Genomic DNA, 17,441 nt, shown 5'->3' with positions numbered 1-17,441 from the left:
GGGGGGGGGGGCTCAGTGGTGAGCGGGGGCACCACCACGCACTGTGGTTCCCTGTGGCTCAGGTTCAGGGTCCCGATCCTGGCCTTCATCGTGCACGGCATCCTCTTCTGGGAGCCAGGTGTGTGCGGGCTGCGCCCAGGCCCAGACACTCAGTGCTGCCCTCTTCCTTCAGGCCCTAACTGCCAGACCAACATCAATGAGTGCGCCTCCAACCCCTGCCTGAACCAGGGCACCTGCATCGACGACGTGGCTGGCTACAAGTGCAACTGCCTGCTGCCCTACACAGGTGCGCCTCCCACCCTGGGGCTGCAGCAGCCGTGCTGGGGGGGCAGCTCTCTGGGGAGGGACTGGGGGGTTCTCTGTACTGAGGGCCTCAGGCTATGCAGCCCTGAGGCCCCGGGGCCCTGTGGGTGGAGTCACCTGGAGTACTGGAGCCTGGAAGAAGTTTGCTCTCTGTCCCAGTGGTTTATCTGGTAGCTGCATGACAAGTGGGATTGGGGGACCCCTGCAGGTGGAGCAGGGTAGGGGGCTGGGCCCGGGCCAGGGACCTCTATGGCTCTGCATCTACTCGCATTGTATGGTCCTTGGGGGCTGGGCTGACTTCCTCCACTGCTAAGGATTCCTTTGACGGCGGCCTCTTTGTGTGAGGGGACAAGGAACCCTCTGTTCAGATTTGCAGAGGCGAGAGACATTTCCCCAGTGTCCAGCCCTGCTGTAGGCCTGGCCAGGGGGATCCTGGGAGATGGGCCCCCCACTGTGGGAGACATGCGCATTAAACTTGAAGGTCTAAAGGCCTAACAGCCCCCTGGGGTGGGCCCTGGGTATCCTGAGGGGCCTGGACAGGGTGCAGGTCGGCCCCTAAGTTCCCTGGACTCCCGGTGACCAGTGGCCAGGATGGTGTTTGCTTTCACCAGAGTTAGAGGCCTGGATTTTGTCTCCGGTCTCGGCCCGTGAGGAAGCTGTCAGCAGCTGGGCCTAGCCCGAGTCCCTTTCGGACATGTCCCTATCAGGCCCAGCGGGAGGGGCCGGCCTGTGCTGACCCGCTTCCTGTCTGCCTGCTTCCTGCTTCCCTTTGCACAATTGTCGGAAACGCTGGTGAAGTTCCTGCCTGCCCAGGTCACCGTGGAAACCGATAGAAAGGGAGGCCCTGGAAAGTCACAGTGGCAGGCCGGGGACACAGTGGGAGACAAGGACGATAGCGCTTCCTCCTCCTCAGAGACCCGCCTGGCCATAAACAGGAAAGCCAGCCCAGGCCTCAGTCACCCAGCCTGAAGCCCCCAAGGCTGTGCGCCAGTGGGTGCTCCTGGGAACACTGCGGTCCCTTCTTCCTGTCACGCAGGGCAGGCCTGTCCCCTCCATCACAGCCTCCTCAAGAGCCTCTTGTGCCTTGGAGCCTGGGTCAGCCCAGGGCCTCTCCTGACCCCTGGGAGACGGAGGAGGCTTGGGTGGGGAATGAGCCCCGCTCTGCCCTGGTGCACTTGTTTCCCAGGCAGGAAAACGCCGGCGGGCAGGCGAGGCCCAGAGCAGGCGTGCCATGAGGCTGCCTCTGCTTTGCCTTCAGCGTCCCACACCCGGCCTTTCCCTCAGATTCTGGGGTCCAGTCTTGGCTGGAAGAGCACATGGGGGTCTCTGCCTGCCTTTGCCTTCCTGCGGGACCGGCTGAGCTGCTAATGACAGGCTCTGGTCAGCGAGGCCGAGGCAGGGCCCCCGGTTTCACCGAATGTCGAGGCTGAGCCTGCGGGGGGGGGGCGTGGTTTCATGAGTGTCTCTCCCCCAGGGGCCACGTGTGAGGTGGTGCTGGCGCCATGCACCCCCAGCCCCTGCAAAAACAGTGGGGTGTGCAAGGAATCAGAGGACTACGAGAGCTTTTCCTGCGTCTGCCCCCCAGGATGGCAGGGTGAGGCTGGCCTGGTCCCAGCTGGGCTGGAGTGGGGAGGCCGGCTGGTCTAGGGGCTGGGCCGGCTCCTGGACAGAAAGCAGTGGGCTCTGGTGTTGGGAATTGGATGTGTAAGTACCCAGGAGCCACCTGTCTGGAGGCTCTAGAGCCAGGAGCTGACCTTGGAGGACCCTTTCTGACTTCCTGCTCTCTGAGAGAGAGAGAGAGAGAGAGAGAGAGAGAGAGAGTGTGTGTGTGTGTGTGTGTGTGTGTTCTAGTACTGAGGTTTGAACTCTGGTTGTAAGCACTTGTTCCTTAGCTTTTACACTCAAGGCTGGTATTCTACCACATTAGCCACAGCTCCACTTCTAGTTTTTTCATAATTAACTGGAGGTAGGAGTCTCACAGACTTTTCTGCCTCGGCTGGGTTTGAACCGTGATCTTCAGATCTCAGCCTGCTGAATAGCTAGGATTACAGGCGTGAGCCACCAGCACCCAACTCCTTTCCTTTCTGTAGTCTTGGCCCAAGACTGGGAGCGGAGGGTGGTGCTGGGGCTGGGGAGACCTGCCCTAGAGGCAGGTGGGCAGATCGACCAGGGCAGAGGCCTGGAGATGGAGGCTACAGTGACACTCAGTTTCCTTCTCCCCACAGGGCAGACCTGTGAAGTTGACATCAATGAGTGTGTGAAGAGCCCCTGCCGGAATGGCGCGTCCTGCCAGAACACCAATGGCGGCTACCGCTGCCTGTGCCAGGCTGGCTACACCGGCCTCAACTGCGAGAGCGACATTGATGACTGCCGGCCCAGTAAGTGGCCCCCTGCTGCCCCCGCTGCCTCCGGGCATCTGCCCCTTGGGGTCAGACCGGGGGCACCAGCTGGCAGTGATGGCGGGAGTCTTAGCTGGGTCCGCTGCCTGCACCCAGGAGGGCTGCGGGGGACTTACTGGAAAAGGTGCTGCTGCTCGGCGCCCGTGGCTCCACAAGGCTCTGCAGCCAGGCTCTTCAGTGCTGGGACAGGGAGTGGCTCTCGTGGGACAGGACCCTCGAGCCACCCATCCTGGGTCACAAAAGGCTGAGGGATGTGGGGACTGTCGCTCATCCTTGACTGGTCCATGGAGCTGGGGGAATTACTGCCAACCCTGTCTTGGGGCCTGAGTTGGGGGCAGGTAGGGGGCAGGCAGAGCCTAGGGTGAAGGAGCTCTGAGCCACACTCCGTCACCAGAAGCCAGCCTTAAGCCCTGGCAGTGCTGGGCCGCCCTTGTGTCCCTGTCTCCTGCAGGGGTGTGGGTGTCAGCTCAGGCTCGCTTCTGTCCCCTGCAGACCCGTGTCACAACGGGGGCTCCTGCACAGATGGCATCAACACAGCCTTCTGTGACTGCCTGCCCGGCTTCCAGGGCGCCTTCTGCGAGGAGGACATCAACGAGTGTGCCAGCAACCCCTGCCACAACGGTGCCAACTGCACCGACTGCGTGGACAGCTACACGTGCACCTGCCCCGCGGGGTTCAACGGGATCCACTGCGAGAACAACACGCCGGACTGCACGGAGAGGTGCGAGGGACAGGGGCCGTGCGTGGGCTGGGGCAGCGGGGACCATCCCGCTCGCGGGACTGTGAGTGGACCTGGCTTTGGGGGAGACTGGGAGGGAAAGAGGCCAGGGAGGCCACCGTGGCTGGCAGCCTGGCCCCCGGGGCGGGGGGGGGGCGGGGCGGGGGAGTGTCCACCAGGCCTGCGGGAGTCAGCACTGAGCTGCCCAACCTGCGGTGTGTAGTGCTCCTCCCTCTAGAGCATTGGAAGGAACTGCTTCTGTGGCTTAGAACAGGAAACCTTATGGAGTTCATGTGGAAGAATCCACGAGTCTCTTAGCAAACAATAAGAGCTCCGAAACCCCTTTCACCACGGCTGCCAGGAAGCCAAGTGTTAAATGTCAATCGCATCTTTGGTTTGTGACACAGCTATTTCCTGTACTGTTCTGGCTGTCCCTTTAACCACGGTAGACCTGTGGGTATGGTAGAGCCCCGCTTGGCGTGTTATAAAAAGCACAGGAAGGACGTGTGACACGGCATGAGTCTGCCAGGGAGATGCAGGTCGGGAAGTGTCTGCTTAGACGGGACCTCCCTCCCTGCACCCGCTTACCCCCGCCCCTGCTGCCGGCTGCCTCCAGCTCCTGCTTCAATGGTGGCACCTGTGTGGATGGCATCAACTCCTTCACCTGCCTGTGTCCCCCTGGCTTCACGGGCAGCTACTGCCAGTATGACCTCAATGAGTGTGACTCTCGTCCCTGCCTGCACGGGGGCACCTGTCAAGACAGCTACGGCACCTACAAGTGCACCTGCCCCCAGGGCTACACCGGTCTCAACTGCCAGGTAAGCTGCTGCTCCCGAGGGGCCTGTCTGGCGGGCACACTTGTGCCAGTCCCTGGGATCCGAATGGCCAGCAGTGTCTTGGCCAGGCCATCCTCCAGGGGTTCATGGAGGCATCGGGAAGCCTTCCCGGTTCCAGGGTGGGTGTACGAAGCCAGGGCAGGCCAGGTTCTCCGGGGAATGGCGAAGCTGGGGATGGGAAGGGAGCTCGCGGCCATACTGTTGTCAGGGAAATCCCATAGCTTTCATGGCTTGGAAACTTTCTGAAGAAGGACATGGCGAGGGGTGGGGGTTTGGGTTTGCAGAGTCCCAGCGGGAGAGCAAGGCAAGTCAGCCCAGCCACTGGTGGAGGCGGGGTCAGGGCTGTGGTCCCATAGTTGGGAGGAAGATGAGGAGAAAGGGGAGGGAGGCCCCATCAGAAGCTGGTGGGGATGAACGCTGACCCCCAACCTGTCCTCAGAACCTGGTGCGCTGGTGTGACTCCTCCCCCTGCAAGAATGGTGGCCAGTGCTGGCAGACCAACACCCTGTACCGCTGCCAGTGCCACAGCGGCTGGACCGGCTTCTACTGTGACGTGCCCAGCGTGTCCTGCGAGGTGGCTGCGCAGGAGCAAGGTAACCGCCATGCTCTGGGGCCGGAGGGTGGAGTCCGGGCCCGTGACGGCCCCACAGGACCGAAGCCGGGGCTCACCTTTCCCCCACGATGCCCACAGGCGTCGACGTTGCCCACCTGTGCCAGCACGGAGGGCTCTGTGTGGATGCAAACAACACACACCACTGCCGCTGCCAGGCTGGCTACACAGGCAGCTACTGTGAGGAGGAGGTGGACGAGTGCTCACCCAACCCCTGCCAGAACGGCGCCACCTGCACCGACTACCTGGGTGGCTACTCCTGCAAGGTGCGGGCCGCCCCGGGGGGAACCCTCAGGCAGGCGCAGAGAGCTGGTACAGTGGGCACTCCGAACCCACAGATCTGTGCGTCCCATTAACGAATCAGCAGAGCAATCAGCAGAGACTTCCTTTAAGGGGAAGAAAACGCTGAGCAAGCAGGATGCAGCCTCCCTTCCCTGGGTTGGGCGGGGCTGCCCTCCGACCCTGGGCTGTGCTTTCGGCTTGGCTCCCATGAGACAGTGACTCGGTTTTGTTCTGGGTCCGCCTGGCAGGGGTCTTCCCACAGAGCTACAAGGTGGGAGGGGCTGGGGCCTGGCTGGGCTCGGGGAGGCCTTGTGCCCCCAGGATGGGAGGAGGGCATTGCCGCTGCCCCGGCTGAGCTGTGCCCTGCCCCTGCTTTGCCCCTGCTCAGTGTGTGGCCGGCTACCATGGAGCCAACTGCTCTGAGGAGATCAACGAGTGCCTGTCCCACCCCTGCCAGAACGGGGGCACCTGCATTGACCTCACCAACACCTACAAGTGCTCCTGCCCGCGGGGCACCCAGGGTAAGCCATCCTAGAGGGCCGGTGGCCAGAACAGGTGGGCCAGGGCAGGGTGAAGGTGTGGCCGGTGCCAGCCTCGAACGGCCATTGTCCCCCCTCCCCAAGGCGTGCACTGTGAGATCAACGTGGATGACTGTAATCCTCTGCTCGACCCCACTTCCCGGAGCCCAAAGTGCTTCAACAATGGCACCTGCGTGGACCAGGTGGGCGGCTACACCTGCACGTGCCCGCCAGGTTTCGTGGGTGAGCGATGCGAGGGTGACGTCAACGAGTGCCTGTCCAACCCCTGTGACGCGCGTGGCACCCAGAACTGCGTGCAGCGCGTCAATGACTTCCACTGCGAGTGTCGAGCCGGCCACACTGGTGGGTGCGAGGCTGGGGGAGGCCGGGCCGGGGCACGGTGCCGGCTGGGGGAGGGGGGAAGGGTAGTGCCTCATCGCCAGCTTTCTCCCAGGGCGCAGATGCGAGTCGGTCATCAATGGCTGCAAGGGCAAGCCATGCAAGAACGGGGGCACCTGCGCCGTGGCCGCCAACATTGCCCGTGGATTCATCTGCAGGTGTCCAGCGGTAGGTGTCCTGCGGCAGGTGGAGTAGCCAGGAGTCTCCAGGGTGCCCCGGCCCTGGCTGGGTCTGAGGGCAGCAGGACCGCCCGGGGCCTGCTCCCTGTGTGCCTTCACCCATACAGCTCAGCCCAGGAGGAAGCCAGCGTTTGGGCCCTGAGTCTCCTCCTCCTTACGCCCCTGCTCGTGTTTAAATTTGTCTCTCTTGTGCCAGTGAGACCCAGGGCTTCACGCCTGCTACATAAGTGCTGTACCACCTCTGCCCCTGGTTAAGAACACACCTTTATAGTGCTTTTTCAGTTTAAAAAATGGTAGCGTTTGTTCTAATGATGTACGGAGTGGTTACAGTTAGGGATGTCAGGTAAAGAGTACATTTCTTTCTGGGCAGTTCCATTTCTTCCTTTGCTCTCTCCCAGTTTTTCCCTCCCATCCCTACCTGCCAGTTGTATAGTTCATGTTCAACACCATTTCTTTTTTTTTGGGGGGGGGGTGGTCAGTTGTAGTACTTGACCTCAGGGCCTGGGCACTGTCCTTGAGCTTTTTGTTGTTGTTGTTGTTCAAGGCTAGTGCTCTACCACTTTGAGCCACAGCTCCACTTGTAGTTTTTAGATGATTAATTAGAGATGAGAGTCTCATGGCTTTCTTGCTTTCCTGCTTCGGTTGGCTTCGAACAGTGACCTCAGATCTTAGCCTCCTCAGTAGCTAGGATCACAGGCCTGAGTCACAGCCTGGCTCATTTTTAGAATGCTAACTCATTTTAGAGTTTTAGCTGCCGAGTTGGGTGGCCGGTGTAGGAAGAGGTCCTTGTGCCTCATCTCTGCTGCTCCTCTCCAGCACCTTCCCTCTTTCCCTCTCCCCTGTTTTGGGGGGGTTTCTATTGTTAGCCTCTTAAAGGGCCTGGAGGTCACAGTGAAAGCCAGTACTGACAGTGTTGCTAGCTTGTGCTCACTCCAGCCAGAAGGTAACGTCGGGTTTGCATTAGGTGTGGAGACATGCACGCGCACCCCCACCACCTCTGGAGGGTCACTTGTCCATCCTCCCCTCCCTCTCCAAAACCCCTGGCAACCTTCACATGTTTTCAGAGGCCTTGCAGCTGGGGACAGGCCACAGAATCCTCTCCCGGCCTGCACTGGGGCGGCTGTGTCTGACCCCCTGCCGTCCTTCTCCTCCGGCAGGGCTTCGAGGGTGCCACCTGTGAGAACGATGCCCGCTCGTGCGGGAGTCTGCGCTGTCTGAATGGCGGCACGTGCATCTCCGGGCCGCGCAGCCCCACCTGCCTGTGCCTGGACCCCTTCACGGGCCCCGAGTGCCAGTTCCCGGCCAGCAGCCCCTGCGTGGGCGGCAACCCCTGCTACAACCAGGGCAGCTGCGAGCCCACATCCGAGAGCCCCTTCTACCGCTGCCTGTGCCCCGCCAAGTTCAACGGGCTCCTGTGCCACATCCTGGACTACAGCTTCACGGGCGGCGTGGGGCGCGACATTCCGCCCCCGCAGATCGAGGAGGCGTGTGCGCTGTCCCAGTGCCAGGAGGACGCGGGCAACAAGGTGTGTAACCCGCAGTGCAACAACCACGCGTGCGGCTGGGACGGCGGCGACTGCTCCCTGAACTTCAACGACCCGTGGAAGAACTGCACGCAGGCCCTGCAGTGCTGGAAGTACTTCAGCAACGGCCGCTGCGACCCCCAGTGCAACACGGCTGGCTGCCTCTTCGACGGCTTTGACTGCCAGCACGCCGAGGGCCAGTGCAAGTAAGCTTCGCGGGGGCCGCGGCCGCGCGGGGCTCGGGTCTGGCACAAGGGGGACCAGGCCCGGGGGGCAGAGGAGAGGTGGCGGCAGGCCGAGCTGGACGGCGGCTCGAGCGTGCCCTGCCCCCCGCAGCCCACTGTACGACCAGTACTGCAAGGACCACTTCAGCGACGGCCACTGCGACCAGGGCTGCAACAGTGCTGAGTGCGAGTGGGACGGGCTGGACTGCGCGGAGCACGTGCCCGAGCGGCTGGCGGCGGGCACGCTGGTGGTGGTGGTGCTGCTGCCGCCCGAGCAGCTGCGCAACAACTCCTTCCACTTCCTGCGGGAGCTCAGCCACGTGCTGCACACCAACGTGGTCTTCAAGCGCGACGCGCAGGGCCAGCAGATGATCTTCCCTTACTATGGCCACGAGGAGGAGCTGCGGAAGCACCCCATCAAGCGGGCCGCGGTGGGCTGGGCCCCGCCCGGCAGCCTGCTCAGCCAGACCCCAGCCTCGCTGCTCCCCAGCACCGGCGGCAATGGGGGGCGCCAGCGCAGGGAGCTGGACCCCATGGACATCCGCGGGTGAGTGAGCTCTGCCTCTGCGGGCCATTCCACAGCTCCCCCCGCAATCACCAGACAGCCCTGCGCTACCCTCAGCTGCCCTTGGGCCGAGTGGTGTGCCTGATTTTCTAGCAGAGATGGATGCCCCGGCCCGGCCTGGGATTTCAGGTCTGGCCCAGTCGGAACAGGGGCAGCCTTCCCAGACAGTGTCCTTCCCACAGATAGGCACTCCCCAGTGCCCAACAGGCTGTGTCCTTTGCCTAGTAGATCGGTTTGAGATTCTGTATACAAGGCCTTGGGGACGGAGCAATTGAAGCTTCTGGAGGCTTCTACGAGGCTGAGTCCACCATCCACAAGAGTGTGCTCAGTTGTTGTGGCTACCATGTCCAGGGTAGAGAGGGGGAGCAGCTGGGGCCCGGGGAGGGGTCCCGCTGCTGGGTCTCCTAGGCCCCCACCTGGTCTTCCTTGAGCTGGAGTAGCTGGGCCACTGGGCCGGGTGGTGGCAGCTCAGTGTCTCGACCCCAGAGGCTCCCTGCTGTGGTTTGGTTGGCCACAACGGGCAGAAGCGTGAGCCACATTAGAATTCTGTGCACAAGCCGGGCGCTGGTGCCTCGCGCTTGTAATCATACCATAGCTACTCAGGAGGCTGAGATCTGAGGATCACAGTCTAAGACAGCCTGAAAGTCCATGAGACTCCTATCTGCAATTAACCAAAAGACTGGGAGTGGAAATGTGGCTCAAGTGGCAGGAAAAACCCAAGTGAGAGCCGGAAGCGTCAAGTTCAAGCTCTAGGACTGGCACAAAACAACACTGTGCATGGAAGCCAGGTCCCGAGGGTGGGCAGCCTGGCTGCTCTCGGGGCCGGGGTTCTGAGCCTGCTGCCTGCGCCCCTTCACCTTGGACGCATGCAGAGGGAGCCCTACTCTGCATCCCTGCACTTCTAGGGCCCAAGCACACTCTCTGTCTTCCTCAGGAAGCCAGAAGGGCAGCAGGGCAGGGGCTGGGAGAGCGTGCTCAAGGAGTCTGGCCATGTTGGGCGTGGGGAGGGCTTAGCGGGGGCACTTAGGATAATGGCATAGGGAGCCAGAGTTGGTCCCGGGCCACGTGCCTGGGCTCTGCGGGTGCTCGGAGGAGGGTCTGGTCCCAGCTCCAGTGGTCTATCCCCAGGTCCATCGTCTACCTGGAGATCGACAATCGGCAGTGCGTGCAGTCATCCACTCAGTGCTTCCAAAGCGCCACCGACGTGGCTGCATTCCTGGGGGCGCTGGCCTCTCTGGGCAGCCTCAACATTCCCTACAAGATCGAGGCCGTGCAGAGTGAGTGATCCCCGCCGCTCTGTCTCGGGGACTGGTTCCTGTGTGAAGGGAGGCGTTTGGCCTGTTGGAATTACCCCCAACCCCACCCCACCCCCACGCTTGCTCATGGTGCAGCCGCCACCACCATTGTAGGCCTTGCCCTCCAGGGTTCACGAAGTGCTTCTGGAATTTTCTAGATGGCACGCCCTCCCTGCCAACAGTGGCAGCTGTCGGTGGAGATACCCTGGGGATGAGCACGCCCACCAGAAAGTGGGAGACTCCTTTCTCTCCCTGGCCCTTCCCCCTGATTTTTCTTTGTTGGGTATTATTTCAAAATCATTGCAGCTTTTTTTGAAAGAGAGAGAGAAGAATTGATCGGTGTCATGTGAAGTGTTGAAGTTTGTATCTTGAAAATCCCCTTAAATCCTTTGTCTTAACAGCTCGATGCTAGAGCAGCGATTCGAAGTTAGCTAATCCTTCTCCCCGAAAGGGGAGAAGTGAAAGCCGTCTCCAGACGGAGTCGGCTGGTGCAGGAGAGAATTTAGCGATAGTTTGCAATTCTGATTAATCGCGTAGAAAATGACCTTATTTTGGGGGGCGGGATGAGGAGAGCGGGTGAGGAGGCGCCGGCCGCACAGCCAGCCCACCGTCCCCGGCTGCCGGCCCGCCACACTGCTGCGTCTGACTCCGGGCGCCCTGTCTGCAGGTGAGACCGTAGAGCCCCCGCCGCCCTCACAGCTGCATCTCATGTACGTGGCCGTCGCCGCCTTTGTGCTGCTGTGCTTCGTGGGCTGCGGGGTGCTGCTGTCCCGCAAGCGGCGGCGGCAGCATGGCCAGCTCTGGTTCCCCGAGGGATTCAAGGTGTCCGAGGCCAGCAAGAAGAAGCGGCGTGAGCCCCTGGGCGAGGACTCCGTGGGTCTCAAGTAAGGGGCAGCTGTTCCCGGCCGGGGGGGTGGGGAGGAGCGGGACAGCTACCCGGGAGGCTTGCCGGCCCCATTCCCACCCTGAGCCGCAGCTGCAGGGCATCTCCTGGGAAGTGAATTCTCACTTCTGCTCATTCTCGCCTCCGACCCCCCACCAGGCCCCTGAAGCATGCCTCGGATGGCGCCCTCATGGATGACAACCAGAACGAGTGGGGGGACGAGGACCTGGAGACCAAGAAGTTCCGGGTGAGTCCCGCAGGCTCTAGGCTTCCGGGGGAGGCATGCCGGGCCGGGGTTTCTCGGTGAAGGGGCTCTCTGTTCATCCCCTGCAAACTTAGTTCGAAGGGCCCGTGGTTCTCCCTGACCTGGATGACCAGACAGACCACCGGCAGTGGACCCAGCAACACCTGGATGCGGCTGACCTGCGCACGTCCGCCACGGCCCCCACGCCCCCCCAGGGCGAGGTGGATGCTGACTGCATGGACGTCAATGTCCGAGGGCCAGGTAAGGCCACGGCGAGGCTTCCTCAGACCCAGAGAGGCTGGCGGGGGGCGGGATGGGGGGCCGGGGGGGGCGGGGGGGAGAGGCTGAGTCACTCGGGCTGACCCTGCAGATGCCTCTGCCCCGTAAGTTCACCCCTTTCCCTGACATCTGCTTTGTGAAACATGTAAGGCAGGCTGGTTTTCTAAGTGCAAACCTCCTGTCTTTTTCTTGGGTGGGTTTTTGATGCACGATCTCGGGAAGGTCAGGGAGAAAAGCTGTAGGAGTCACCATCACTCACTGGCATGTTGGCAGCTAGACTTGGGCACCACCCTCAAGAGGCTCAGGGTAGTGTCAGCAGCCCTTGGTGCATGGCTGTGTCCGTACAGCCGCATGTCCACACGGCTGCCCCCTTGAAATCGGGCTCACTGCCTGGCACCCAGAGCTGTGGATGAGAGCTGACCCTCCCAGTCTGAACCACGACCCCCCCCCTGCCCTCTCCCCAGATGGCTTCACCCCGCTCATGATCGCCTCCTGCAGCGGAGGGGGCTTGGAGACAGGCAACAGCGAGGAGGAGGAGGACGCACCGGCTGTCATCTCTGACTTCATCTATCAGGGCGCCAGCCTGCACAACCAGACAGACCGCACGGGTGAGACCGCCTTGCACCTGGCTGCCCGCTACTCGCGCTCCGATGCTGCCAAGCGCCTGCTGGAGGCCAGTGCGGATGCCAACATCCAGGACAACATGGGGCGTACCCCACTGCACGCAGCCGTTTCCGCAGATGCACAGGGCGTCTTCCAGGTAGGTAGCTCTGCCCGCGTGTCATCCTGGAGACCACCAGTGTGATTAGAGGCGGTGACTCTGCTAATACCGTGGCCTTGGGTGCCTCGTTGCGAGTGGACCTTGGCACGGAACACAGGTATCCACACTTTGGATCTTTGCATGCTGAAGGACACACTCCGGGAGGGCATCTAGCCCCTCCTGTTGGAATCTGAGGAAGCTAGAGGTGGTTCAGCAGGAGATCTATGGGTCCCACAGGGTAAGATAGAGCCTCCATACCCCCACCCAACACAGGGTCCCGTCACGAGGGCCACGGGCCCTCTCTGAGGTCACGGAACCAGTGCTGGTGCCTCGGTAGCCTTCCCGTTAGCCGCGGCTGCAGGCATAGCCATGGCAGTGAGAAGAGGGCTGGAGAGGCTCCACTGGCACCTGTGAGCCTGGGCTCGGGCCTTGCTGGGGAGCCTGGGGCCAGCCAGGGTGGATTTGGGGCTTTGGATTCTGGTCTCTAGGGAACATTGCTAGTGGTGGCTCCTCCTGCCTGGCCAGCAGGCTCAGAGGGGCCCCAAACCAGGTGTCATCACAGAGCTTGCCCTTAACTAGAGTGCTACGTCTTTCCTCTGAAGAAATAGAAAGTGAAATTAGCCACGAGAGGAAAATGCACGTGAGCCCCAGGGGCAGGTCCTGCCCACACTTAGGTGCCCTGCTTTGTTCATGGGAGCTCTGCAGGAACCCGGGCAGGGCTACGGGTCACTCTGTCAACCAAGGTGACCACTTTCCGTTCTGAGTATGGAAAAGCAAAAGCTGTGCGTTGGGGTCTACAACGTGGCCACACCGCAAATGCTGGCAGGATCTTGACAGCCAGCGCGGTGGCCATAGCTCCCAGGACTGTTAGACAAGGCCGCACGTGGTCCGATAGGCCTGTGCTGTCCCAGGAAGCCTTCACCTGCCCTGCACATGGATCACGGTTTGCTGGTGGTGTCCATGCTGCTGAGGACATTCGGACCCCAGGGGTCGGCGGGGAGAGGCAGGCAGGATGTGTAGTCAGGCCCCAGGCCAGCGGTAGCTGGAGGCATCGGGCTCATGTTTGCAATACCTCGCCTGAATCTTGCCCTTCACCACCTCCCAGATCCTGATCCGGAACCGAGCCACAGACCTGGACGCACGCATGCATGACGGCACAACGCCGCTGATCCTGGCTGCTCGTCTGGCTGTGGAGGGGATGCTGGAGGACCTCATCAACTCGCACGCAGACGTCAATGCCGTGGACGACCTGGGTAGGCTGGGGCCGCAGCCCGCTGCTGGGAGACTTGTGGCTGCGGTCCAGTCTGTCTCTGACTCACTTCCTGTCTGCCTCCCTCCAGGCAAGTCAGCCCTGCACTGGGCAGCTGCTGTGAACAATGTGGACGCTGCAGTGGTGCTCCTGAAGAACGGGGCCAACAAGGACATGCAGAACAACAAGGTGAGCGAGTGCGGCGGCCAGGGGGTGCCTCGCCTCGGGCGCAGCGGCCAGGGGGCGCCTCGCCTCGGGCTCCCTCATGGCCATTAGCAGGGCATCCTGGGCAGGGCTGGCCCCTCCCGGGGGCAGGCAGGGCTGGGAACTGGGGTCACTACAGCGGGGACCTGTTGTGCACTGGCCCAGGCAACGGGGTAGCCGCTGCGTCCTCTGCCACTGTTACCTGATTTTGCCTTCCGTCAGCCCTTGTCCTGGGGAAGATGGTAGCCCAGGTGTTGAAGGTTCAACCAGAAGCCTGGGGTGGGGGTGGCTCTGTGCCTCTTATGAGGGTCTTTCCTGGTGATTCCGCCTCCTGGCCTGGCCCTACCCCCTGTCTTGGCCATGCCTCCTGCTCAGATCTCTCCTCCTGGTCTGTTTCCTTCCTTCTGAGCACTAAGGCTGAGCCTGGCTGGGTCCTTGCTGACTCCCCTCCTGTGGTAGATCTCCCGTGAGCATTCAGGCCCCCAGGCCAAGTGGAGTGGGGATGCCCACCTCCCTCACCCCACAGTGCAGGCCGCCAGGGCTCATTTCAAGCCAGGCGGGGGAGTGGGCAGGTGTCAGCCCTCAGGAGGCACCGTTGGGTTTGGGCTCTCGCCAGTCCACGGTGGGGCAGGTGGCCTGATCACTTCCAGCCTGGGGATGGCCTGCTGGGGCCGTGGCCTGGGAGGCTCCTGGTGGACATGTGTGGCACTGGGCACAACAGGGAAGGAGCCACTGGTGCCCTCTGGATTGGAGGCGCCTTCCCCTAGGCCACAGTGTGTTATGTCTGTGTGGTTTGGGGAGGAGAGTTAAGGTTCGTTAGATTTTCAGTGGTGTCTGTGAACTCACACGCTTTCCTGGGTGGATTGTCAGGTAATGTGTCCAAAGCATTTTGGAGGCTTATTTGTTTGTTTTTGGTGCTGGTACTGGAGCTTGAATTCAGGACCAAGACACTGTTCATCCACCTTTTCTCTTAAGGCTGGCACTCTACCACTTGAGCCACAGGTCCTCTTCTGGCTTTTTGGTGCTTAGTGGGAGATAAGAGTCTCACAGACTTTCTTGCCAGGGTTGGCTTCAAACTGTGATCCTCCATCTCCCTCTCCCGAGCAGTTAGGATTACAGGGGTGAGCCATTGGTGTCAGGCTCCAACAGTGCTTTTAAAAAGACAGACTCGGTAGTGCAGGATGCTGGGATGGAGTCTGTGCGGGCTTCTTGTCTTGCTGTGGGAGGAGAGAGTGGGACCGCCCCTGACCTGCCCCTTGCCTTTGTCCCCCAGGAAGAGACACCCCTGTTCCTGGCTGCCAGGGAGGGCAGTCACGAGACTGCCAAGGTGCTGCTGGACCACTTTGCCAACCGGGACATCACAGACCACATGGACAGACTGCCGCGCGACATCGCCCAGGAGCGCATGCACCACGACATCGTGAGGCTGCTGGATGAGTACAACCTGGTGCGCAGCCCCCAGCTGCACGGCTCCGCCCTGGGCGGCACGCCCACCCTGTCACCCACGCTCTGCTCGCCTAATGGCTACCTGGGCAACCTCAAGCCCACCACACAGGGCAAGAAGGCCCGCAAGCCCAGCACCAAAGGCCTGGCCTGCGGCGCCAAAGAGCCCAAAGACCTCAAGGCACGGAGGAAGAAGTCCCAGGATGGCAAGGGCTGCCTGCTGGACAGCTCCAGCATGCTGTCCCCCGTGGGCTCCCTGGAGTCCCCCCACGGCTACCTGTCGGACGTGGCCTCGCCCCCTCTCCTGCCCTCCCCGTTCCAGCAGTCTCCATCCATGCCTCTCAACCACCTGCCTGGCATGCCTGATGTCCACATGGCCATCAGCCACCTGAATGTGGCCACCAAGCCAGAGGTGGCAGCCCTGAGCGGGGGCGGCCCGCTGGCCTTTGAGCCCGGCCCCCCACGCCTCTCCCACCTCCCTGTGGCCTCCACCCCCAGCACGGTCCTGGGCGCCAGTGGTGGGGCGGCTGTGAATTTCACCGTGGGCACCAGCACGAGCTTGAATGGGCAGTGTGAGTGGCTGAGCCGGCTGCAGAATGGCATGGTGCCAAACCAGTACAACCCACTGCGAGCGGGCGTGGTGCCAGGCGCCCTGGGCACCCAGGCGCCCGCCCTGCAGCACGGCATGCTGGGGTCCCTGCATGGCGGCCTGTCTGCTAACACGCTGTCCCAGATCATGGGTTACCAGGGCCTGCCCAACACGCGGCTGGCCGCCCAGCCCCACCTGGTACAGACCCAGCCGGTGCCACAGCCAAACCTGCCCCCACCAAACATCCCACAGCCCCAGAACCTGCAGCCACCAACACAGCCACACCTTGGCTCTGCCACCAATGGGCCCCTGGGCCGGAGCTTCCTGAGTGGGGAGTCAAGCCAGGTGGACGTGCAGCCACTGGGCCCCAGCAGCCTGCCGGTGCACACCGTCCTGCCCCAGGAGCCCCAGGCCCTGTCCACTTCACTGCCATCCTCTCTGGTGCCGCCTATGACTACTGCCCAGTTCCTGACCCCGCCCTCCCAGCACAGCTACTCCTCCTCCCCCGCGGACAACACCCCCAGCCATCAGCTGCAGGTGCCAGAGCACCCCTTCCTCACGCCCTCCCCTGAGTCTCCAGACCAGTGGTCCAGCTCCTCCCCACATTCCAACATCTCTGATTGGTCCGAGGGCATCTCCAGTCCGCCCACCAGTATGCAATCTCAGATCGCCCACATTCCAGAAGCGTTCAAGTAAACCACACCAGTGGGACCCCAGCTTCCGTTCCCAAGCCCTGCTGGGCGGGCGTTTCCAGCACTCCAGGATGCCCCGGCCACCAAAGGAGCCTTTTTTTAAAGAAAAGAAAAAGAAAAAAACTATGTTTTTTATACAGAATAAGAGAACAAGGATTTCGACTTTTTTTTAGTATTTATTTATGTACTTCTTATTTTACACAGAAACACTGCCTTTTTATTTATATGTACTGTTTTCTATGGCGCCAGGTAAAACCTTTTATCTGTTCCAAGGAAATAAACTAGTTCTCAGTCAGAGTCATTTTCCTAGTTAGGCTGAAGAAGATCCTTATGTGTTTGTAAAATATGAACAAAGATTCATGATTTATAAATGCCATTTATTTATTGATGCCTTCTTTTCGAAATCCAAAACAAATGGTGATGGAGGAGGAAAGCTGGAACCTGAGCGGCGCCAGTGCGGCCCTCCCGCGGCCACCCATCCCCGGCGTCATCTGTTTTTACCAGAGCGCTCGCTAGAAGCAAAGCTGCCCACGTGGGCTTGTGTTCATTTGTCTAAAACAGGAAATACAAGTTAAATGCAGTGGTCTGTACTTGGCGTTTCTAAACCGTGCTTTAAGGATTCTTGGCATGTAGCAAGAGTACGTTCTGTGGCACCAATCATGAATCTTTGGGGTTCAGTGTTACTTAGTGGTCATAGGTATTGAGAGTTTTCCCTACAGCCTCTTCTAGTCCCCACTGCCGCGTTCCTGACCGTGAAGCCTCCAGGACTGGTGCGCATGCAGGTTCTGCTATGGGCTGTGAGGGGGAATCCTGCCCTCTTCTGGGAAAGGACACTGCCTGGGCCGGCCCCTCAGGGTCCAGCACCACAACTTCAGCAGCATTTGTTCAAGTCCAGCAGAGGACAGACTGGTGCCCTGGGCCCGGGCCCTGGCAGCTGAAGAGTGCCTGTGTGTAGCTGATCTGGCAGAGAAACCTGTGTTGAGATCGGGGATGGGGGAGTGAGGGCCACATCCTCGGGTCCTGTCGCTGTGCGTGGGGACGCATTGTGTCCAGCTGTGCGGGGGCTGGAGGGAGGTGTGGAGCCTGCTGCGGTGCACCCTCCTGGCTCAGGGGTGCTGGCCCAGCCTCACGCAAGGCTGTTGCAGCATCGAGTATAAGCCTGTGGCAGAGTAAATGTCTGTAAATACATTTTAAAAGGTGGATTTTGTTTAAAAAATCAAACGAACAAGTCTTTTCTGTGTCAAGCT

At 61.1% G+C, this 17,441-nt stretch overlaps 1 protein-coding gene across 1 annotated transcript in view; it reads left to right on the top strand.

Annotated features, from left to right (window-relative positions):
• Positions 1-16,774, top strand: part of Notch1 (notch 1) — a 57,079-nt gene extending 40,305 nt beyond the window's left edge. The window contains exons 11-30 of the mRNA XM_013029371.1: positions 63-286; positions 1,778-1,897; positions 2,529-2,681; positions 3,195-3,423; positions 4,037-4,238; positions 4,696-4,849; positions 4,948-5,132; positions 5,537-5,669; positions 5,772-6,029; positions 6,121-6,233; positions 7,402-7,973; positions 8,104-8,538; positions 9,685-9,833; positions 10,519-10,735; positions 10,894-10,981; positions 11,074-11,239; positions 11,722-12,017; positions 13,123-13,270; positions 13,358-13,455; positions 14,744-16,774. Coding sequence (XP_012884825.1) covers positions 63-286; positions 1,778-1,897; positions 2,529-2,681; positions 3,195-3,423; positions 4,037-4,238; positions 4,696-4,849; positions 4,948-5,132; positions 5,537-5,669; positions 5,772-6,029; positions 6,121-6,233; positions 7,402-7,973; positions 8,104-8,538; positions 9,685-9,833; positions 10,519-10,735; positions 10,894-10,981; positions 11,074-11,239; positions 11,722-12,017; positions 13,123-13,270; positions 13,358-13,455; positions 14,744-16,198 — 5,395 coding nt within the window. The 3' untranslated portion in view covers positions 16,199-16,774. The remainder of the gene's footprint in view (positions 1-62; positions 287-1,777; positions 1,898-2,528; positions 2,682-3,194; positions 3,424-4,036; positions 4,239-4,695; positions 4,850-4,947; positions 5,133-5,536; positions 5,670-5,771; positions 6,030-6,120; positions 6,234-7,401; positions 7,974-8,103; positions 8,539-9,684; positions 9,834-10,518; positions 10,736-10,893; positions 10,982-11,073; positions 11,240-11,721; positions 12,018-13,122; positions 13,271-13,357; positions 13,456-14,743) is intronic.
• The last annotated feature ends 667 nt before the right edge of the window (positions 16,775-17,441 follow it).

This window comes from Dipodomys ordii, unplaced genomic scaffold (genome assembly GCF_000151885.1).
Source record: "Dipodomys ordii isolate 6190 unplaced genomic scaffold, Dord_2.0 Scaffold118, whole genome shotgun sequence".
NCBI lineage: Eukaryota > Metazoa > Chordata > Mammalia > Rodentia > Heteromyidae > Dipodomys > Dipodomys ordii.
This window is presented reverse-complemented; position numbering and strand designations above follow the sequence as displayed.